The sequence below is a fragment of the Rhipicephalus microplus genome, chromosome 7 (assembly GCF_043290135.1).
Source record: "Rhipicephalus microplus isolate Deutch F79 chromosome 7, USDA_Rmic, whole genome shotgun sequence".
In the NCBI taxonomy this organism is placed as follows: domain Eukaryota; kingdom Metazoa; phylum Arthropoda; class Arachnida; order Ixodida; family Ixodidae; genus Rhipicephalus; species Rhipicephalus microplus.
In genome coordinates this window covers 17,401,007-17,424,943 of record NC_134706.1, presented here as the reverse complement: position 1 = coordinate 17,424,943, position 23,937 = coordinate 17,401,007, and the positions used below count along the sequence as shown (strand labels likewise).

The 23,937-nt window shown below is 46.1% G+C and overlaps 2 protein-coding genes across 2 annotated transcripts in view; one reads left to right on the top strand and one right to left on the bottom strand.

Annotated features, from left to right (window-relative positions):
* Tmep (Transmembrane endosomal protein) overlaps positions 1 to 3,907 on the bottom strand; it is a 37,332-nt gene extending 33,425 nt beyond the window's left edge. Inside the window, exon 1 of the mRNA XM_037430969.2 lies at positions 3,693 to 3,907. The gene's annotated coding sequence lies outside the window, so the exon portion shown is untranslated. The remainder of the gene's footprint in view (positions 1 to 3,692) is intronic.
* A 5,994-nt stretch (positions 3,908 to 9,901) lies between these two features.
* Positions 9,902 to 23,937, top strand: part of LOC142767313 (uncharacterized) — a 166,134-nt gene continuing 152,098 nt past the window's right edge. Inside the window, exon 1 of the mRNA XM_075868776.1 lies at positions 9,902 to 10,576. Coding sequence (XP_075724891.1) covers positions 10,081 to 10,576 — 496 coding nt within the window. The 5' untranslated portion in view covers positions 9,902 to 10,080. The remainder of the gene's footprint in view (positions 10,577 to 23,937) is intronic.

The window sequence follows — 23,937 nt, the reverse complement described above, 5'->3', positions numbered from 1 at the left end:
TTTTCAAATCCTCATATTTTATAAATGAAATACTTGCATATCACCAAATAAGCACACTAGTATACATAAATGAAAGTTTTTTTATCAATCAGAAATTTTTTAAAAATCAGAAGCACAGTGTCAACCCCCCTTTTCCCAAATACTGAAATGAATTAAAGGTAGGGCATTCAACAGAGTAGAGAGAAAGTGGCGAGGAAGTTAAACTCCTGACACTTTCTTTTCATTGCACAAAGCAATAACAATCTTTGAAACAGGTATGACGGCAGAGTCTAGAAGTTCAAACCAGCAAAAACAATGGACTTCAAGAAGAAGCATCAGAACTGGAACTCATGGAACTCTTCCAAGTGAATTATTACACTTTGTGGGCCATCAGGTAGGTTGTGGCTGCCAGACATGTGACGTCAGCACATCAATCACAAACGCTCACGGACATTCGCAAATGCGAGACAATAGAAAGCAGCGACAAGGCCGCAAAACGACTAACACACCTCACGAAGAGAAACCCGACAATCAAAACAGCCTTGCCATTGAATGTAAATCAAATGCTGCTGCTGTCAATATGAATGAAAAAAAGTAGGGAGGAGTGCACGACTACATCGAAATGAAAGAGAGAATCGCAACATGATGCCGTTCCGTGTTATGGCTGTGCGATATGACAACAAATTGTGCAGCGACAAGTTGGCAACTTGTAACATGCGCCGGCATACTCTGCATAGATGTGGCAACACTCTGTGCATAAATTGACGCTGTGTGTGTCGCCAATGTCATCACTTGATTTATGACTAAGCGATTCCATTATGACAAGTTGACAACTAAGTTGAGGACGACCCAGCAAGCAATGAAAAGGAAAATGATAGGTGTAACCCTAAGAAACAAGAAGAGAGCAGAGTGCATCAGGGAACAAACAGGTGTTAAGGACATCATAGTCGAAATCGAGAAGAGAAAATGGTCATGTGCAGGGCATGTAGCGCTAAGGAAAGATAACCGCTGGTCGTTAAGGATCACAGACTGGATTCCAGAAGGCAAGCGCGCGAAAGGGAGCCAGAAGGTTAAGTGGGCAGATGAAATTAGGAAGTCTGCGAGTATAAAGTGGCAGCAGCAAGCACAGAACCGGGTGACACAGAACCGGGTTGACTGGTGGAGCATGGGAGAGGCCTCTGTCCTGCAGTGTACGTAGTCAGGCTGATAATGATGATGAACATGTGCTCATTTGGTTGATGGCTGTGTAATCTGTGCAATAGCAAAACGACATGTGGCAACTCGTAACAAGGTGGCAACTCGTACCATGTCATCATTTGACTTATAGTTGTGCGATATCACAATGACAAGTTATGCAGTGCCAAGCAGGCAAACAGTAACCATTGCTCATTTGGGTTATGGCTGTGCGGTATCAAAACGACAGTAGTGCTGTGACAAGTTGGCGACCTGACACGCCGTCATTATTTGGGTAATGGCTGCGAGTATCACAATGACAAAATGAGTAAAGATGTCATCATTCGGGTAATAGCTGTGCAATAACACAATGGAATGTTGTGCAGTGACAAGTTCGCAACTTGTAACATGTTATCATTTGGGTTGCAGCTGTGCTATCATGTGACAAGTTGGCAATTTGGGTCATGTTGCTCTGCTGTCTTGCAGAAAACTGCATGGGTTTATCGTTTACAGCTGCAGAGCTGCCAGAACTTTATTTCTAAATTGCACTGAAGTGTTCTGTAGACAAAAGAGCTTTCCTTCAACTGTGAGAGAGCTAGATAAGAGCATGCTGTTTTCTAGCTATAATGTGCAGTGAATGCATAGCAGATGACGAATATTTTATGCCTGTGATAGGCTGATCCTGCAGTATCTAAAGGACAGATCATACACCAACAAGTTGGTCATTTATGTAACAATTCTATACTGCCTCCTGGACAGCTAGATGAAGTTCTCTCATGTGCAAAATAGCACGAATCAGTGCAAGCACCCTTCTTGATCAACACTGCAGTAAAGTGTTTTTCGTCAACAAAGATGAGCAATTTCACCTGCTAGAGGATATGGCCCCAGCAAAGTGCTTCACAGACAGAAATGTCTCATCTGCAAAGCAAACTTGAGCAGAGTCGTCTACAAGACACTCTCTCTACTGCGTTCGAACGACAAGTTATGCAACAAGCTGACAACTTTCGGTGGAAATTTTCTGCCACTTTCAGCAGAGTTGGAGGAAGTTATGGCTTTACGATCTTTGCTCTAACTCGAAATCCCATTGAAGTGCTCTACAGTTAAAAGGTGTTTCTCATCTTCTTCAACACCTTCCATTTCGCCTCCAAGGACACTGCCGAAAACACTGCAGACTTGTATATAACCGTCATTGGGGGGGAAGAGAGCACTGACCTGCGCGGTATACCATATAAATAGGCTGCCTTCTACACTACACTTTTGTTGCCAGCACACGGATCTAAAGTAAGCGCGTACGACACGGGGGTGAAAAAAAAAAAAAAAAACAGAACGGCTCGAAAGGAAAGATCAAAATAGCAGGTTGTTACACCGTGGTGGGTATGGACTGGGGGGAGGAGAGGGGGTAGGCATTTATTATCGGCAGGCACACTCCGATGCCGCTGGCACGGTCCGCTATTTTTAAGCGGCGCGCTCGAATTAAAAGACGGAAGGTATGCAGCTTCGCAAATAACGCGTGTAAACCGAGCAGCCATACGATTGCACCGAGAAGTTTTTTTTCCTTTGGGACGAGCGTCGCGTGAAATGATGCACAAGGAAACAATCTGCCCTGCAGTCGGCCCGGAAAAAGGAGAGGGTGGTTACGATAAGGACAATAAGAAGAACAAAAGGGGGGCAGACTGGCGACGCGACATTACGTGGACGACACGGTCCATATGAGCGGGCACGGCATTTCATGTTACGCCATCCATTCTTACATCTCTCCTACGCCACCTGCCATCACGTCGACGTCAGTAGTGTTTACCGCATTGCTTCGAAAGAGTAGGCGAGCCCCAAGGGGGGCGGAAACACAACACGCACGATCGGCACGCAAGTTTTGCGCAAAAGGAACGGCCCGCAAGGCCGCGGAAGCGTTTAAGCTGACGCGGCCCGAAGGTGCGGTTATTAGTCACTCGGCCGCGCAAAACTGCACCGAGAAGAACAAAAAACAAACGCGATGAGGCTCTTACCTGCGACACCGCCGACATCTGCAGGCACAGAAACAAGAAACACGCGCTTAGAATTAAGCGCGACAGCACTCAAGGCGAACACAGCAACGCTTTTCCCCAAGGTCGAGCGCTCTCCGTCACCATCGGCTGAAATATTCAATTAGCCGCCTCGATCACAGTGCGCCACTGGGTCAGAGGCCGACGCGTTTACGTTAGCGACGCCGAAAGTACCGGATGCCGTTTTGTGTTGAGCGTTTTACGGTGTTTACGTAACACTTTCGCAGGGCCGCGGAGCCGACGCGATGTCACGACGGATGCGGCCGTGTCAACAGTAGTGGCACCCGAGCAACACCGACCACTGGCTTCGATTCACACGATCGTGGTTCGCGCGAACACAAGCCGCAACAGGCGTCAAACCGACCTTGTTTACAACGGAGAACGCGTCGATCGAGTTAGCACGTCGGAGAGACGCGTTCCCACGCGCTCGCGACGGGAAATATGCGACGGTGTGACGGAGCGCCCGTCTCTAAACCTAACTGGGCCAGCCGTGCTCCTCACCTCTCCGTTGGTAGTCGTCGACGGGTGTTGTTGTCAAGCCTTGCGGCCTCGTCGGGTCGATTTCATTCACATGCGAAGCCCGTCGAGTGCTCCGCCGCGACGCAATTTGGGCAAACTATAGCAGCTTCCAGATTTTTTTACGCTCCGACTACGGCGTCGAAGAACCATCGCGAACACATCTCGCCTCGGACCCGCCGACGTCCGTCACCAGCCAAGCATCGGGCGTCGCGGTTAGAAACAACTGCGCATGCGCGGAAATACACGTCTGGAGGTACTCACGCAACCAGCACAACAATGCACGTATTGAAGTATAAAAGCAGGTAGCGTCCTCTAGTGATCGTTTCGGTTTTAAAATTTGCAACGACATGGCGTTCGATAGATAAAAACACAAAGATAGATTATTTGAAACAACTTATTACGTTACAAAGTGGCTAAAATAAGGTAATAATGACAAAACACAAACTCGTATTTGAGTACTTTTTTACTTTGTTCTAAGTTTGTCGCTCAATTCGTGATGACCATGCTCGCAAATATCATCTTACAGCCACGTTAACTAAGTTAATTTATGTTTAATACGCTTTCTTACAAATTCAAAAACTTTCCGACAAAAAGTTTTTAATTGAAACGTTAGTGACGACATCTAGCACATTTAACTAACCACAACAAAATAATTCAGCGTGACAGGAATCAGTGAACCCACTGTGATGGTGGAAGCAGATTTAATACACCGACATAAACTCAGCTTGTGAGCGATAAACGAATCTTGCACTTACTGAAGCAGCCTACGTATTCGATGGCGTGATTAGCTCATACGTTTCGCAAGGACTTTGATGCAAACCAAGCGTCTAAATGCAGATGATCGGCGCGCTATTAATGATGATGTAAAAAAAAATAATCCCTGTTTTCGCACTGATCATTGCTTGACCAGTCTGTTGAATAAAAATTAACAATGCTTAGCGAATGACTGCGCTGAATAAGACTCTTCATTAGAGCAAAACACAGACTCCATAGTGTTTTAGCACAGGCAAAATTTTCTTTCTTATTTTGCTTTCCGCGTTAATGCAAGAAATCACGCCACTTAGCGCTAACATTTAGAATATAATCGATACATTACAATTGCTTTGTAGTGCAGGAATGTGCTGCGTGCGTTTTGTCTGCAATGCAGTGCGCCGATGAGCACAATACTACCTTTCTTTACCCCCTTTTTTTTTAAAAAGGATGGTAGCGTCATCTGTGAAGAGAAGGAAAAGTGCTCGTCGCGCAAATGACAGGGGGCTGTTTGGTTTCTTCGCTCGAGTAACAGAGGGCGCAGTCATTTTCGCCGTTTTTAGCAATACATTTCTTACTTCTCATACTGCTGGAGAAATTCGGTCTTGCAGTGTGTTGCTAACGGCTATCATTTGTACAACTCGAACTGTAACAGAAGAAGCCCGAGCGGCGATGTTTTACCGTGAACCTGTACATTGGCTAAACTAAGGAGGTTAAACCTCTTTGGCTAGCCCAAGGAAGTTTAACCTCCTTGGGCTAGCGTGGTCTAGCCCGAAGAGGTGAATCCTCCCAAGGAGGTTTAAATTTCACCTCCTTGGGCTACCGTGGTCTAGCCCAAGGAGGTAAAACGTCCTTGAGCTATACCGCGCTAGACAACCCAAAACTCGTCCGCCCTACGAACACACGATAGTTATAGCGCGAGAACAAAACGACGACACAGAGACAAGAGGGACACAAAAGACACTAGCGCTCGTGTCTTTCGTGTCCTTCTTGTCTCTGTGTCGTCGTTTTGTTCTCGCGCTACAACTACCGTCATGCCATACCAACTAGCCCAAGCTGCCACACTTCTAACGAACATACGGGGCGGAAAGCACCAATTATAAGACTTCTACCGAAACACGCAACCAATGATTAAGAATTAGTGAAACATTGTGATTTACCAAGGTACAATCACAATCGTCCATGAATAAGAAATGGTATTTTATGGGCATACTCAAGGGAAATTTTTAAGCAATACCTAATCTTGAATTCAGTCGGACTATACCGTTATATAGACACGTCGCGCTTGCTGCATGTAAACAAACGGTGTTTCTTTATCGATGTCACTGATTTTGTAAATTGTCGAAACGTTCAGCAGGAAACAAAATATATGAGAATTTACAAATTAATTCTACACCCAGGGGCAGTGTGAGGGGTGAGCGGGAGGGGGGGGGGGGGGCTGGGGCCTCCCCGAAATTTTCGCCGACCTCCCCTCACACGCGTTCTCCCAGCCCCCAAAAAGGGAACACAGCCATGAAACAATGACTATGTTCATGAAGTTTTCAAGAAAGAAAATGCCAGCGAGAATGGGCGAATACGCTCCTGTTATTAGTTTACTCTGAACATCTTTAATTGTTCTGGCTTGATTTAAACGTTCAACGACCATTCCAACTGCTACGTAAGGCTTAATCTGCTGCTTGTGTGAATAGACCACCTTCATAATTGTAAAGCGATGGCCTTCCTGCGATGCAGTTAGCGCAAATAATGGTGGCTAGTTATTTACAGAAAAAAGCTCATTCAAGAGCAGTTTGAATTGAGTGATAATAAGGAAGATGTAGCTCTCTTGGCATAAACACGCATAATAGACAAATACTGGGACATGCAACCATTAAGACCTCGTGTCCACTTGAAGGACGGCAGGCACCGCCATTAGTTTGGCGAATATGCAGAGAAGAGAAGCACACTTCTATATTTTGTAAAGAAGTCTATTACACTGCAACACATAAAACCAATGTTTTTTAAAGTAAGTAGAGCTGTCATTGCACAACAGAAATGTCCAGCTTTAGAACGAGGCTGATGTATTTTAATCAGCATTGATGAACTTAACCGCAGGTGTCACTAGAATTATTAGAAGAAACTGGACCAGCTGTGAATTCTGAAATAGGATTAGGCGACCTTATTTTCGCTTGACTTATAATGTAACATGTTTGCACCCATCGCGTATAGTTATTATTTAAAAAAAAAAGGGGGGGGGGAAATAACACGCATGAGGAACCCATGCAAGCCTGTTTTCACTCTGCAACTTCTTTTACATTCGCTCAGAAAAACTGCGTCGTCTGCTCGAGATTCCTAGCTTTGCGATTGGCATAAAAGGGCTAAAAAGCACAGCGCCTATCACCAATTTATCGCACCACTTAAGGGGCGCTAAGTGTTGTACGTAGTTGCATACAAAATTCTAGCATCAACTAAAGCCAGGAAACTTTAGATTTAAAGCCATATTACTAAAAATAGCAGCCGAGCAAGTCCAGCAGACGATCGGTTTTCCGTTTCGAAAGCGGCGCCATTTTGAGATAGTGATGTCGATGGGTCACCGGCCGTTGGAGAACGGATCGATAGGGATGCAGCCTTTGCGGAGCCGCGAAAATCGCTCGGATCTCTCCACATTCGGGCACAACCAAAAATAGGCTCGCATCCCCGAAAAAAAAAAAAAAGTCCACCCTGTACGACTCGTCTCGCGAAGGAAAAAAAAAAGGCGTAGGAACTAAATTTCGGTTGTTTCTTTTTCATAAAACATTTATTCCGGCGCACCTGGCAGAATGCGTCATCGGCGCCTTGTGAATGCATACAAAAAGTGCGGATGTTTTTCGGTGATGCGGCGGAGGAGAGATCGGGAGAGGTTGTGTTCTCTGCGTACTCGGGACCGGTGGTAGTGTGTGTGTGCGTGTGGCGGTGCGGTCGCGTACAACTACGGCTCTTTTTCTAGCATCGCGTCACACGATTTGTATCGTCTCTTTTGATACCGGAGCTGCTCTTAGGGCGTTCCAGCACGTACACCGTAGCTGTGTACGACTGTATTTCGTGTTTTTTTGCTCGCCGTGTGTTATAACCATAGACGCGTGAAATCGGAGACACGCTTTTCGACTTTCGCCTCGACGTAGTAGTTCACCGGTATCGTCGGCATCTCTCGCCTTTCTCTAAGGCGGCGTGTAATTGCGGCGATGGTGGTTGATCTTTGGCATCATTCTGCATCGTTTCAACTCAGGTAGGACCCGGCGTTGCTTGTTTTCTTTTGGAAGGACCACTTGAACTTCGCGTGTGACGTTTCGAGAACTGAATGCGGCTGAAGACCAGCAGTGACGTGCACGTTTGTGGAGACGCATTCGTGAGGCATTGTGTATATAGTTATATAAAGATAAATACACGACCACCGCAGTGTTACCTCGTACAGGCGTGTTCGTTTCCCAAATACCTGCTTGCGTGTGTCAAGTCTCAGAAGCGCACCGTTTGAGTAATTTGTCTGCCTGTGCACGTCCGGAGCGAGATTGGTGCGGTAGATCGGTGGAACGCGACATAATTGGTCGAACGGGTAGCGCAAGAGGGTGAGGAGGAAATAGAGTCGGCCAAAAGCTGAATTTGTAAGCCGTTTCGAATCAATCCCCGGGTCGCGGCGGCGCGAAATTGTTCCAAGACAAGAAAGAAGCCACAACAAGAAAAGGTATGAGAAAGATTCGTGGGTGTACGTTATCGAGCGTCCGCTTGCCTTAATTGGGACGCAGCGCAGATCGGAAATTGGAGAAGACGTCGCGTTTCGTTTATTAGCTCGCGGAGGGTGTCGAGTATGCGGGGGTGAGAGCGCAACCCATAAAAAGAAGAAAGAGAAAGAAGGAAAGAAGGAGGCGCACACCTTCCCTCTCTTCCTCAAGTATCTGGAGCGTTGGTGAAGTAAGTCTGCTGCCGGCTTCAGTTTCGTCTTCGCCGTCGTCTGCTACAGGTAGACTGTATATCGTCTGCTCAGTGCTGAAAGAAAAAGAGATTTACAAGCTGTTATTGCTTAGCGCATAAAAGAAAGGAAGAGAGGACGAAGCAAAGAAGTACGGGTAGTCTATCTCCCCTTTCTAGGTGTCTGAGGGTGTTGGTGCACTAAATATACTGTCAGCTTCGTCTACTTCGTCCTGACGAATTCGTCTGCTGTGCACTAAATCTACTGTCGACATCGTCTTACGTACGTCACCTACTTCGAACACGCCGTGCTCTACCATCTGATCAGCGCTGGAAAACGAGCAAGACTGAAGAGTTGTGGCATCGTGACTTCTGACAGAAGATACTGCATAACAGACTTGATGATAGACTTATTTATTTTTTACATGGAGTGTTAATTGTTTGACATTTTGGTAGACTTCCCTTTTTCGTTTTCACCTGCGTGTCCTTAGTAGCGAAAACAGACGGTTAGCCGACCGTTTGAAGCTTCAAGCCAGACGTATATAAAGGGACGTTTTTTTAAGGGAAAGGACTTTTTCATTCCGCTCAAGTTCGCCTGGGGAGTATGTGCCAAAACTGATAGTCTTCGTCGTCGACTAAAGCTTGCCTTGTACGCAGCCATCAACAACGGACAGCAGTCTGTAGTGTAAGTGTTCCGACAGAAAGGGGAAATTATCTGTCTTGCTCAACTAAGTACTTGACGTGTACTCTTTAAAAGGGGCACCTTTTCGGCTTCATCGTTTTACGAAGACAACTTATAGGCAGTTGCTTCCGATTACGGACGATCGCCGAACAGTTTGCGGAGCCCTAGTGCTAAAACCAGAAAGAGAAACTTGTTCTCTTGAGCTCAAGTGGGCGCTACATAGCACCGTTGTCTGCTTCTGTGAAGTCGTTTGTCTCTAGATTTTCCAGGACGGTATCTCACGCCTTCAGTGTTAATAGCAAACGTCACTTAACATATTGCTATTGTGCCTGGTGTAATAACCAGAAAAAAAATACGCCTTATATCCAGCTCAAGTAGGTGTTCCAAGGGAGTTTAGAAAACCTGATTTTATAATATTCGTCTTCTTCAGCATCGCCTGCTTGAACTTTTGCCAGCAACTGAAAGCAGACACGGACACAGCAAGATTGTACGTATACAAGACAGTTTTGAGGTCTATATATCTCACTACGTAAACAACGGACGTCAGTGAATAGATCGCAGTGCCCAGTGCCAACTCTGGAAAGGGAACGTGCCTTCTATTCAGCTTACGTCAGCCGTCGAAAGGTGTCCACTGTTACTGCTATCGACTTCGTCATCGTCTGCTCCGACTTGCCCTCACCATTGAAAGCAGACGGCCCCCAGGCAAACCAAGGTTGTTTGTCGTCAGGACACTTTTCAGGCGTAAATAGTACTGCGCCAACAACGGGTGGCCCACTAAGAGTTCATTGTGCTTAGTGCCAAGGCTGGACTAGAAACACGTCTTCTCTCCACCTCAAGTCGGCCTTTGAAAGGTGTCTAGCACCACTACTGCTATCGTCTGGATCGTCGTCTGGATCGTCGTCTGGATCGTCGTCTGGATCGTCGTCGTCCGTTCGCCCCAACCAGCGAAAGCAGACGTCACCGGAGTCCCCCGAGACCCGAAGCATCGTCTGTAGTCGTCAAAGGGACACCGACAACATCATGTTGTTGGCCCCCTCCGAGATACACTTCTTGCACGACGCCGGCTCCTGCGTCCTGTCTCCGGACGTAGTGGACGAGTTGGGCCAGCGACTCGAAGAGAACCGAGGTCGCGTACCGCGCATTCAGGTCGTCGAGAAGGACGGCTCCTGGTTCGCTCTGAACGACTCCTACCTGCGCGTCTACCGCGAGCTCGAAAGACAGGGACGCTGCCCTCGGGTCAACGTCACCGTGGTGTCCCTGAACAAGGTGCCGCAGGACTTGCAGAAAGGGATGACTGTGACGTCATCGGCCACGACCACGCCCAGTGCCGTCGTCGGCGCCTCCGCGGAACAGAACAGGTGCTGCGCCAACTGGCAGCTTCACCAGCAACAGACGGGTGATGCAGTGAACACCGTCGCAACGGCTCCGACGACCGCTAAGCCAGACGCGACTTCGGGACCTCCAAAGACGGCGACGGCAACCGGTCGTCGACGTGCGGACACACAAGCACCACGTGGTGAGTGACGTGCTGCTCTTGCTATCTTTACTTCTGGTTCATCGGAACGATTCGTCATGGTACAGTTGATTACGGATACAAGGAATTCAGATAAAACGCATCACTTTGTTTCCTTGGCTAGATACGTAGCTTACCAGCACTTCCGTGAAAAAAAGAAGCACTCTACAGACTATTTCACAGGTTGGTTTTGGTATTGCGATAATAGCATGTGAACTTTGCGGTTTCGTGCCCTCAACAAAGAAACAAACTGTGCCATGGCAGATATTTTTTTTTTCGTAGAAGGGGGGCACCCCCTTGATCTGAAGTGGGTGCCGGGCAGGGAGATGTGGTCGAGTGTCATTTTGTGCTCTGTATGCAACGGCAATGAAAAAAAATGGCGGGGGGAGGGGGCTCAGGCCCACTGTGCCACCTCCTGGCCTACTCCACTGACCTGTGCTACTGTAGACGCACAGACATAGAAATGGTTGGGTTGGTGCGTCGCGATACACAAATATACGTAACTATTAGTTGAACAGTCTGGAATGGCAGCGTCAACATGGTTTATGTAAAAAAGTCTATAGCGAATTAGTCATGGCAGATGATTTTCTGTTGTTCCGCAAGGTGTAATCACAGTGAACTCGGATGAAGGTAATTAGTTAATCTAGACACTAAACTTACTAATGCTTGAGACAGGCAGTCGTCTAAAACAAGTCTCTAAAGGCGGACTTGAGATTTGCTACATCAAGTGTGGGGCATCGATTGCCGCATCAACAGGATCATATAGAAGACTGAAATGAATGAAATGTAACTATCTCAACAGTTATTTTTATTGATCACACACACACACACACACACACACACACACACACACACACACACACACACACACACACACACACACACACACACACACACACACACACACACACACACACACACACACACACACACACACACACACACACACACACACACACACACACACACACACACACACACACACACACACACACACACACACACACACACACACACACACACACACACACACACACACACACACACACACACACACACACACACACACACACACACACACACACACACACACACACACACACACACACACACACACACACACACACACACACACACACACGAAAAGGCCAAATATAAAATGTTGACGAGAGACGTTCAAAGGCGGACAAAAATTCATGAGCGTGCTTCACCTTGAGCAACAAAGCGTTAGAAGAAGCGCACTTTCAAAAACTCGAACAAATGTTATTGTTTGTAGCGTGTGTGCGGAGCAATCTATCCTGAGAGCACGCGTGTATTAAAGTGAAGATCTAATAACTCACAAAGTTGGGCGGCGAATCCGTACGAGGAAAAAACCTGGCTCCGTTGAGCGTACATAACTGAACCTCTCATAGGTGCGCTGGTCGCTTATTATTTGTACGCGCCATTTTCCGAGGATGAATGTTCTCTCTATCGCGGGCTCGTCCGCCATCTGTCGTTTGAGAGGTGGCAATGGGAAGTTTATTCAAGGTCACTTGTAATTTCATTGTTGCCGCATTCCGTTGTTACCTAAATATGAACGCATGACCATCGTGGTTGCCCGTAGCAACTGAGGTAAGGTGGAAGGAAACGGGAGGGAGCATTGCGCAATGTTCCACAGACAGACAGACAGACAGACAGACAGACAGACAGGCAGGCAGACAGACAGACAGACAGACAGACAGACAGACAGACAGACAGACAGACAGACAGACAGACAGACAGACAGACAGATAGATAGATAGATAGATAGATAGATAGATAGATAGATAGATAGATAGATAGACAGATAGACAGATAGATAGATAGATAGATAGATAGATAGATAGATAGATAGATAGATAGATAGACAGACAGACAGACAGACAGATAGACAGACAGACAGATAGACAGATAGATAGATAGATAGATAGATAGATAGATAGATAGATAGATAGATAGATAGATAGATCGGCAAACCTTGCACTAAGCCACTTAAGCCCGGAAGAAGCAAAACTGGACGATTACGAAGACTTGTGTGGTTGCTTCAAGATTGTTTCTAGGTCTCAGCCGGGCGATGCAGGTTCTAGGTTGTTGCTAGGTTTTAGCTAGGCGATGCTCGGTTGTTTATACACTCTCAGCTCTGAGAGGTTCGAGTTGAACCATGGATTGCCACAGATGGGACACGTGAGTCCGTATTTTAGAGACGGAACTTTTCGTCGATCTGCGGAGACGTCGTCGTTGGCGTGTACCCATTTTTTCGCTTTCAGGGTATTCTCGCTGCCGGTGCCACTGCCTTTCCCGTTTCCTAGTAATCTCTCGTTGTACGTATTCGGGGTCTTCTGTTCGACTCCATCGTTACGCAGCAACATGTTGGGTTGTGTGTTGCTTTCGTCATTTTTAGTTGGCCACTGACGAGTGCTGAGATTGAGCCGATTTCTTTACCCATTCGTGGTGATGGTAGCTTTATGGATCCACTCGCGAAGAAAAATTTCCTAAAAAAAACTTCTTTGTTGAAATTAATGCGTTGAGCATACAGGATGTCCCATCGTTAACTTTAGCCAGAGTTTAAAACTATGCTGGAACACGTAATTACGACGCGGCCAAATGCACGTTGCTGACCGTTACCTGGAGTTAGTCAGACTATTTTTTGTGTTTTAACTATTCTTGATTAAATCTGTTTAAATACCTAACTTTTGAAAGAATAAAGATGGATAAAAATTCAACGAGAACGTTGTAGATCGGTTTGCGAAACGTCCGAAAATATAGTTTTAACTTTATACTTGTTAAGTATTAGTGTTTTTCTGCTAGTCAGGAATGCCTGCGAAATACAAAAAATACCACGTGACAAACCCGCTCGCGCGTCCGTGCGCATGACGATTCTAGTGCTCCCTAATGTTCCACATATGAACGACACGTTTTCCTCGCACCGGTTCATGACAGCGATAAGCAGTCGCAGCGGTTGTCGTTTTTGTGACCGATAGCAAAACGTGTTCATTGTAAAGAACACGTTCATTGTAAAGAACACGTAAAGAACACGTCCATTGTAAAGAACACATTGTAAAGAACACGTAAAGAGCCCTGCTGAGACAGAACAATGGGGCAAATGCTATGGTCGTTCGTACGTGGAATGTTAGGGAGCACTAGAATCATCGTGTGCACTGGCGCACGAGTGAGTTTGTCGTGTGGTATTTTTTTTGTATTTCGCGGGCATTATTAGTTCGCTGGAAAACACTAATACCTAACAGACATAAAGTTCGAAACTGTCTAGTCGGACGTTTTGCAAACCGATCTACAACTTTTTCATTGAATAATATATCTTCGTTTCTTCAAAGGTTACTTAATTAAACATATCTAATAAACAAGATTTGAGAACACAAAAAGAAACAGCCTGACTCATTCCAGGAAACGGTGAGCAACATTCGTCGTGTCGTAATCGCGTGTGCTGGCATACTTTTAAACTCTGGCTAAACTTACCTGAGACACCCTGTATATGCACACGGCAATGTTTGCCTGCCATGATTTTCGCGATTGGGCAATAGGTACTAATTTTCTAGACTGCACATGAGCCTAATATCTAGAAGAAGGTGAGGCTGACTCAGAGGCGAGACATTGTCTTTATCGGCAGTTGAGCGGTTAGAGTACACAACAGTACGAAACGGCAGGTGGCACTATCGAACAAAGATTTCTTCGCTATGCTGCAAAAAACAAAAACAAAAATGAAGTTAGCTTGAGATATGCCTACATTCGACGGAATCCCGATTTATGAGTTCCACGGTGTTTGAGTATCCATACAATGTCCACATGGGAGCGTTTACAAGGCATCTTAGCTACCGATATTTTGTTATCTGATTAAGCGTCCAGAACTGAAGGCAGGAAGCGGCTTTCACAGAGACGGTTATTAATGGTCCCTCTGAACCTGATAGAGCTTCTGCGGGAATCCGAAGATCGTTTTCCAGATAGTTATTTTTTTGTTGATTGTATTAAGGAAACGTTGGTGTCTAGGTGTGGCCGGCTGTTATCTCGCTTCTTTCTTTCTTTCTTTCCTTCCTTCCTTCATTCTATCCTTTCTTCTTTCCCTCCTTCCCTCCTTCCTTCTCTCATTTCTCTTTTCCCTCCTTCCTTCTTTCCCTCCTTCTATCTTGTCTTCCTTCCTTTCTTCCTTCCCCTTTTCTTTCCTTCCTTCCTTCTTTCCTTTCTTCCTTCCTTTTTTCTTTCCGTCTTTCCTTTCTTCTTTCCTTCCTCTTTCTTTACGCCTTTCTTTTCTTCATTCTATCCTTTTTTTCTTTCCGTCTTTCGTTCCTTCATTCTTTATTTCTTTCTTCATTTTTTCTTTCTTCATTCTTTCTTTGTTCTTTATTTTTCTTCATTCTTTCTTTCTTCATTCTTTTTTCTTCATTCTTTCTTTCTTTCTCTCTTCTTTTTTACAAGAATATTGCTATTAGCCTTCACAAAACAAATCAAAACAAAAAAATAAGTAGATCCCTCGTACAGTGGGAATCGCTGATATGCGAAGCACGAATGAGAAATGTTGATATGTTACTTTAAAATCAGCACAACGTTACGAGTTGGGCGTAAATAATGCCGTACATGACTTCCGTTTCATGATTATCATGTTTGCATGTGTCGCTTACCTTCGCCATCTATTCAAGTCACGTGATGCCAAATTTAGTATATGTGGAGCTAGCGAAACGGCCGCGAGCACGCCATGAGCGTGGTATGTTGTCATGTTCTTACATGACACGCGTGTCAGGATTAATCACGTTCGCACCAGTCATCCATATTTTGTCATCCATTGAAGTCACGTAACACCGAATTCGGCATCTGTGGAGCTAGCGAAACGGCCGCGAGCGCATCATGAAGGGCCCAATATACTCCAACGTAGCGTTGACGCGCGCGCACGCTGGGCACAGCGACGCTATACGTTAGCAAAACGATGGTGCTTATCGCGGCGTTGCGCAGGGAGAGAACCTGGGAAGGCGCAAACACGCAGTGATGAACCGGTGTTTCCTATCGGAACATGCTAATCACTGCTAATGGGCAATGAGAGACAGAGGACTCCGATTGGAAACAGAGACCCGCAGTCCGCGTTTAGTTAACGCACACACTGTGATTTTTTTTTTCGCGTTCAACAACACACAAGAGAAATCTCCCACCAGCACTTAGAAATGAAAATCTAGCGCCTATATACAGGGTGTCCCACATAACTTGAGCCAACAATTTGAGAGTGAAAGACAATTAATTAGGAGGCGAATTGAGCCAAACGCATACTACTCGCACTAGCATGTAGTTACTCAGGCTATTTTTTAAAATTTTTCCACGTTGCAAAGAATACCCGCAAATAGTGAAAAGAAGCCGTGATGACGGACCTCGAGCGCACTGCCATAGTGTTGCTATAGGCTTTCTTTACAACGCTGAAAAAATAACAGTGCTAGACATATCGTACAGAAAACAATTTAGACGGTGGTTTCTGAAAGTTATCTACATCTCAGTGTTCATATTTTGGGATTCCCGTCCAGAAATAAAAGTAGGTAATTCAGAAATATTAATTATTTGTAGGGGGAGAGATAAAAAATGGCCTGAGTACCTCCATGCTAGTGCAAGTAGTACGCGTTTGGTTCTATTCGCCACTGAAGTGTCTTTCAATTTCAAATCCTTGGCTCAAGTTATGTGAGACATCCTGTATATGGAATGGCCAGTGATTTCTTTTTTTTTTGCAGCACGACCAGTCGGTTTTTTTTTCAATCAAGAAATTCGCAAGCAGACGCCGTCTGCGTTGGCGAAGGCACTTTCTTAGACTAATGATCAAAGAACAACGCCCAAATGTGCAAGAATAGCAGGCCGGATCTATTGTACACCCATGACGTGCCGTTTCTTGCAGACAAAAGCCTTGGGGAAAGGCATGAAAGAAACAGACGATCAATAGCTGCAGATGAGGAGCAGACGACGCCCCGTAGTGCGACGTCAAGGGAAGAGCACGTTTCTAAATTTTATATAAAAACGATCTAATTAACTGAATTTTCCCGACAATGTATAGATAGCATTGAAGATGGCTCTCTTCATTGTTTTAGAAATCACTTAGGGCTCGGCATGAACAAAGAGAAGGTATGCTCTATAACATGCGCTCATCTTCAGTGAAAAATTCGTGCGCTCTATTTAAAAAATGCTGGGCCTTCTATTATAAGCCGCAGCGGGCAAGCTTCACCGGTGAGTTTCAAAACCACGCCGCTTCTTTCGTAGGACCCATGGTCGACTCTCATTCTTTAGGCATGTTGAAAGAGTTAAACGTGTTCAAAGCCAAGCTCGAAGAAAAAACAAAATGGCTTAGAAAATAACGCGAAGCGCTGTGGCGCCATAGGCGGCTTTCTTTATCTCCCGAGCATTTAAGTAGCGGCGCTTCGAAACGACGTGTTATTGATTTTTTTTTAGCAGCCCTTGATCGAAGGCTGTTGAAACCGTCCGCAAGAGGGCGTCCGTGCTGCTAGAGATTGTTTTATCTTAGAGTCTAAGATTAATGTTCCTGTCCCGGCTACTGCGAAATCAGGTTGCTATACGGAGGACAACAGCGCCCGTTTCCTTACAAAAGCTTCCAAGGAAAAAAGTTGGGTGTACGGATAAAGTTGGTGGGGGGGGGGGGGGGGTAGTGAATGTTGCAACAAAACGTGGAATGCTTGTCTTTCAAGGTACGTCGACTTTGTTTGTTTTTCTCCCGATACAACGTGTTTCAAATACCGTCGGCTTCTCCTGAGTTACTCACGCCTCCTAAATAAATGCCTGCAGTGCGCCTTGAAGTTGAGGCTCTCGCTAGCCAATAGGAGAACGCGAGTGCCCCTGGAAAGAAAAAATTGCGTTTTCTTCCTCGTTGGCCTTACTGCGCCTGCGTGACTGGTGTCGGTCGTCTGCTTTTAGCCGAGCAGACGATGCTGTGAAAACAAACGTTGAGCTGTCAGAAAGTGTTTTGATGGACGCCCACGGCTATGGAAAAGTGGAGAAAGCACACAAGTGTGGAGTTGCGGCTGTCAAAACACCGCACTAAGCTCTCTTACTCTTAGGGCTGTATACTCTGTAAGGACACGACGATGCACTGTGTTCTTCCCGGACAGGTTTGTCAGACGTCTGCCTATGTCTACTTTTGCCGTCTGCTTATGTCGTCTGCGTGACATGGTGTCGTCTACTGTAAGCATTTTTCCAGAAGAAACTCAGAGGAGAGGGATAAAAGAATGGAAAGAATTTTGAAACTGCTTGTCGGTAAACAACTGACTTAGATTGAAAGTTCTTTTTGGAATGGTAAACAGAGAGCCGACATGTAGGCTGCCACCGCGAAAAGTGATACAAGACGACTTGTTATTTTTGGGGACAAAATGCCGCCGGCTACAAGTTTCTGTGAGCGTTTACGATGGATTGGAAGTTATTTGCTCAACAGTTGCTGGTACAGCAGGTGAATTATGAAACAAATACGTATCGTAATCCATACTGGTCGATCTGTCTAGATGAAAACATTCGCGTTTTGTAAATAAACAAACATGGTGGAGTCTAAACGCACACACGACGGAGGAAAAAAAAAACGCTGATGCTTCTGTTTCTTTCACTGTTATCACTTCCAGCAGCAATGCTCGCGAGGAAACTTTCGAAGACTGAATTATGTCTGGTAGCCTTGTCTGGTGAATAAATTACACTACTTCAAAGTTTGTTTGTCATATGTAACTCAAAGAACCCTATGGAGAAACGACGGGAGCGCCAGTAGCAGTTTTCAACTACTTTTAAAGAAACACCATTTCCAGGGTGAAAAGTCAACGAAAAAAACAAATCTCAGCCATGGTGTGCAAGACAACATTCCCACGAAACAGCTATCGGAAGGTTCATTAAAGTAGGATCTATCCTGATTACTTCTGGCAGAGAAGTCTATGAACAAGTCAAAGTGGTAAAGTTCCTGGACGCCTAAAACCGGCGCTGATCGATGTTTCGCAACTGTAGTGTAGTGTTAGTGTAATCTAACTATTGGCTATTGTCTGATAGCGTCGGGTGCAATGGGCATGTGGGACAATACTTTATTCGGAGACAACTTGCCAGTGGAGCTACGGCCACGGCAGTGGGTCTTCTGCACATTCATGCTGCTCCGACAGTACGGCGGCTTGCAGCCGATTTCCGTTGAACTTGCTCGAATCGCTAAGGCGTTTGGAAATACATCTACACAAAAAAAAAATGTGAATGAGCGATACATTTCTATTGGTTGGTGTACGTTTGAGTGTCCTATACTAGCATATTGTAACGGGGAGTTTTAATAAGTTAACGCCGGTCGGGCTAACACTGCACACAGCACGCAATTGAGGATGCAGGACGATAGGGCAGCTCAGACACAGCCCCACAAAAACATCGTCGTCTTCATTCCTGCTGCGCCATTTTGGCGTCCGTGCCTGAGGTACCGTTCTATGCCCGTGACAACATTTTTCTTGGAGGACAAAGTGCGTGTTTGTGGCCGTACATTGATTCAGTGACGTCACGAACGCCATGTTTACTTTGGAAAATGGGTGTGCTGAAAAGGTGCGTGTTATGTCTAGTTGACTAAAGTGCTATCCAAAACACACACACACACACACACACACACACACACACACACACACACACACACACACACACACACACACACACACACACACACACACACACACACGCACACACACACACACACACACACACACACACACACACACACACACACACACACACACGCACACGCACACACACACACAAAGGAGGGCATTCTTTCGAAGTCAACGATAACCGTATTTGACCTACAACTTATCGCAACTGTTTGAGTCTCATAATAAATAAAGCAGCTTTCATTTCAGTGAAGCAAATGAAAAAATTGTCAGTAAAAAAAGTACTATGTCTTGACGTGGTAGTGGGCCAGCGGTTTGGTTGTGTAGCCTCCACTGTGCTTCCTCGAAAACTGGTGGCTGAGTGCAGCACAAAACTGTATGGTATATGCAACGCTGCACCGAATTTTTTTTTCACCAGGGTGCTGCGTCGAAACGACGTGAGGGCGTCCGAATTTTTCGTCCGCCCCCCTTTTCCATGAAACCAGTCTTCCTACGTACTGCAACACTGAATGCAGGCGCTTTACATGCCGGGGACGCTTTTGTTCTTGCGGTGAGCTGATTAAAAGGAACGCCGCTGCTCGGCCATGTATCCTTGTCTCTGGGGCCTCTTACAACACCGTACAAAGAACGTCGCGTTTGCTCTCTTCAGCCTTGCTTAATAACAGCCTGCGCACGATAAATGCGACGCGAAGTGAGCGTGAAATTGGCGTGTTGTTTGGCACCGAACCATGAAGAGCGTATAAGGAGTGAAGGCGCTTGCACGGACCGCAGCCGGTTATTACAGCCTCGATCCGCTGTTGTTGGTTCTTGCGCTTCCCTCGTTGTTGCCTTACCATTGTTTACACGTCTGACCCCGTCGTTACACGAGTCCTAGATTTGTCGCTGTTTCGGACGGGGTGGTCTTAGATACCCGGGGTTGTGCATACTGGGATTGCGTAGTGACGGAAAGCAAAGTACAAACTAATAAATAAAAACACGCTTTAGCGAGTTTCATGAGACCTCGGAAGAGTATAGTCTTTTTTTAGATGCGGAAGCATCTTATACTCGTGCCTTGTAGTGCGCCGTCCTTGCCGTCCGCACCGCTTCTCGAACATTCGACAGCTGACGCGCGCGCATGCGCCGTCGCGCCGTCGCCCACTCTTCCACCATCTGTGCATCCCTTCCTCCTCTACACACCGCGCGTGCTTCACTCCTCCACCATCTGTGCACCCTTCCTCCTCTACACACCGCGTTCGACATCTACAATTCTCCTGATTCTCCAGTGGACGCGCATGTGGCGTCGCGCTTCGAGAACATTCAACAGCTGACAGTGCATGCGCCGTCGTGCTGTATATATACTCAAGGTCGGCGCTCGCTCGCTCAGTTGCCGCTCGTCGGTTGGTTTGTACGGCGCGTCGACGTCCAAGGTCGCGGTGAAATGAATTCCAACGAATCCACAAACACAATGATCGACGTCCCTTCGACCAGCGCCGCCCTTTCGCATTCGTGTGTACGTGTTCACTCATTTAACACCCCCTCCTAAAACCACGTTAACCAATTTAGCCATCGACCCAAGTAAGTCGCAATTTAACACCCCATTTCACAACCACATTAACCAATTTAGCCATCGACCCAAGTAAGTCGCACTTTAACACCCCGTTAACCAATTATATGGTCCGCATCCTCCTCAGTGTTCCCCCGAGGGAAGCTGCGGGAAATTTTTTTACTCCTATCTCGCTCTTCACGATAGACCCTCGTGTGAGGGACATGAGGGTTCTAACAAGAAAGCCGAGTGAGAAATGAATTAAGGCAGAGCAAAAATTTCAGCCATCTCCACTTGGCGGACACTAATGAAACAGCAAACCAAGTAATGACACGGCATGAAGTTGGAGACTGAAGAGGTAAGGTTGGCAGGAGCAGCAGTGGGCGTAGTGGCCAGTTGTGGAATAGTGAGTAGGAGTGGTGGTGGTAAGAGTAGTGGGCATAATGATTAGTTATGAAAATAGTGAGTATAGAGGAGTAGCAGTGTGTGTGGTGTGCAGGTATGGGAATAGTGAGTGCTGTGAGTAGTAGTAGGTGAGGTGTACAGTTATGGGAACAGTGAATAGTAGGAGGAGTAGTGGGCATAGTGGTAAGTTATGTAAACAGCGAGTAATGGGAGTTGTGAGAGTAGTAGTGGGCGTGGTGTACAGTTATGAAAATAGTGAGTGCTGCGAGTAGTAGTGGGCGTGGTGTACAGTTATGGGAATAGTGAGTAGTGGGAGGAGTAGTGGGCATGGTGTACAGTTCTGGGAATAGTGAGTGTTGGGAGTAGTAGTGGGCGTGGCGTAGAGTTCTGGGAATAGTGAGTGTTGGGAGGAGTAGTGGCCAGTTATGGGAGTAGTGAGTAAGGAGGTGGGGGGAGATAGGCATAGTGGTGAGTTGTCGAAGTAGTGAGATGGGGGTATGGTATATGTGCCATTTCTCTCATACCCACGTTCCGCGGTTGCCCACTACAATGCACGATCTGCGGCGTTCCCAGAATACCAAAAACCTCAACAAAGAACAGATTCGTTGTTGAAAAATTTGCTGTGACCTAACTCAGTTATGCCGGGTGTTTGTAGCGAGATTTAAGGTTCATCTTATTGCTTAGGTTGGTTCTCTACACAGTTACGCTTTTCGAAGCATGCCGATTGTTCTTCCTCTGTACCCTGGGCTAGCTCCCTTCACCTGGTTTCTTTCCGACGACGAAGCCTGGCTTCTCTCAGTCCCTTCGACCCACTTTCGATGTCTGCCAACGAATTCTACCGAGCCATCACTTTAGATACCCAATGCAACGTCGGCTCCTCCTCTGTTGTTGCAATGGGATTTCACTGGATCCTCCTCTGAAGTCATACTGAATGGCGTGACGAGCGGCCCAGCCAGCTGTGGTGATCGGTAGGCAACTGTTCAGCTCGTGGGCTCGTTGCGTTACCACAGGTCACATCGAAGCGGCCAGAATACGGCTAACGTAGCTCACACTACGAGAATTAGCGCAGATCGCACTGTCGTAGAGGCCTGGTTCACAGCAGAGCTGGTTGGCATCTCGTCGGTTCTAGATTGCCTAGGCTTTTACACTATTGTTTCCTTCGTTTGTTATAGGTGAATATACATGGCTTTGCTTGCTCTACTTTTTATTGTTTCTTTTTGTGTCTGTCTCTCTGTATCACTTTGCGCTTGAGCGCGCACCTTCTTCGTTTAAGTACGAACGAATTTATTCCGACGTATATACAAACTAGCCCGACAGCAGACGTTATTGTTCCATCTTTTCTCTCTCTTCTCTTTCTCTCCATCTTTCGATCTTTCTCTTTCTTAATGTCTTTCTCTCTAAACATTTCTTTGAAGTCGATCTGTCGTCCCCTATATTTTTGTCCCTTCCGAATTTTTGTGCCCATTTCTTTCTATCTTTCTGTTTCTCTCTCTCCCTCTCTCCATATCTGTTCCCCCTACCCGAATCATCATCCTAACCCCACTTCCCGCTCTCTTCACCTTGCTATACTACACTACAAATGGCTCTGCTATGATATGCTAGCGTGCCTGGATAGCCAAGTGTTGAAGACGATCGCCCTCACAGTGTGGGGACGCGGGCTGAAATATCACCTCCGCAGGAAATTCTTTCGGCAAGAATTTTTCGCTTTATATATCCCTGTTTCGTTTTTTCTTTCTCGTTGCGTTCTTTTTTTCGCTCGTCGGCGTTATTGCTTTCCGCACCGCATCAATCGGCGCATGCGTCTGCCAGGAGAAAAGCGGAAGAGGAAGAACATGAAACAATAGAGAATAAGACCAAGTGAGGGCAAACTGGTTCAACTTCATGATGATGATATTTCGTCGTCTACCACAAACCTTCATTCCCAACTAAGCCTGCCTCCCGATGTTCAACGCTACGGAGTTATGCATGCGAAGCTGTAATCGTTTACAAACAAACATATACATTCATTGTTCACTAAAAAAAAAACTGCAATCGCAACGCCATGGGCGCAGTTTCCCTTTCTCGACGCATATTCCGCGCAAACTTCTTGATGAAAGATAACCCGGGCTTGTCTTACAACCGAGAGCCAGGCGTGAGCGCAATTAAGTTCGGTGGCTCTTGTGTCGCGTACGAGAGGTCGTCTCTATGTTTTTTTTTTGTCGCTGTATTCAACGAAACACTTGAGCCGTTCACTTGCCTTCGCCACGTGCGGGCATCGTGAAAAGAGGATTACTTACGGGTGCTGGCCCCAAAATAAAATGCCTCCACTCTAGCATGGTGCGCGAATAAGGCATAAGAAATTTTCGTTTCCCCTTGCTCGACGCAACAGAAGACGGTAAACAGATGAAGGACCATCCTTTATTTTAGCGGATAAGCTTTTTTTTTCTGGGGTGCGGTGGACAATTTTTTCGCAATAACGAGAGGATTTGTCTGGGGGCACGCGTTGTGGAAGCTAAACAAAATAAGCACTGATGCATCGAAGCGAAATTTTACCGAAGCGTGCTTCGTTGAGCTAGTTGATCCGAGATTTGTAAACGAAAAAACAACGCTTAAGAAGACGAGGCACAAGCGAAGGAACACACAAGATGAGAGTTAAACGTTTAAATACAACAGGAATCTGCGATGAACTTAATTTTTCATTACAGCGATCGCATATCTTCTCAAGCGAAAAAATAAATCTAGTTTATTTTCTTAACCTCAGTATTAAGTACATGCTCACGCATTATAATATACTATCACTATAGGGAAAAATTGTATTTTATCATTTTGGTTCATTCCACATC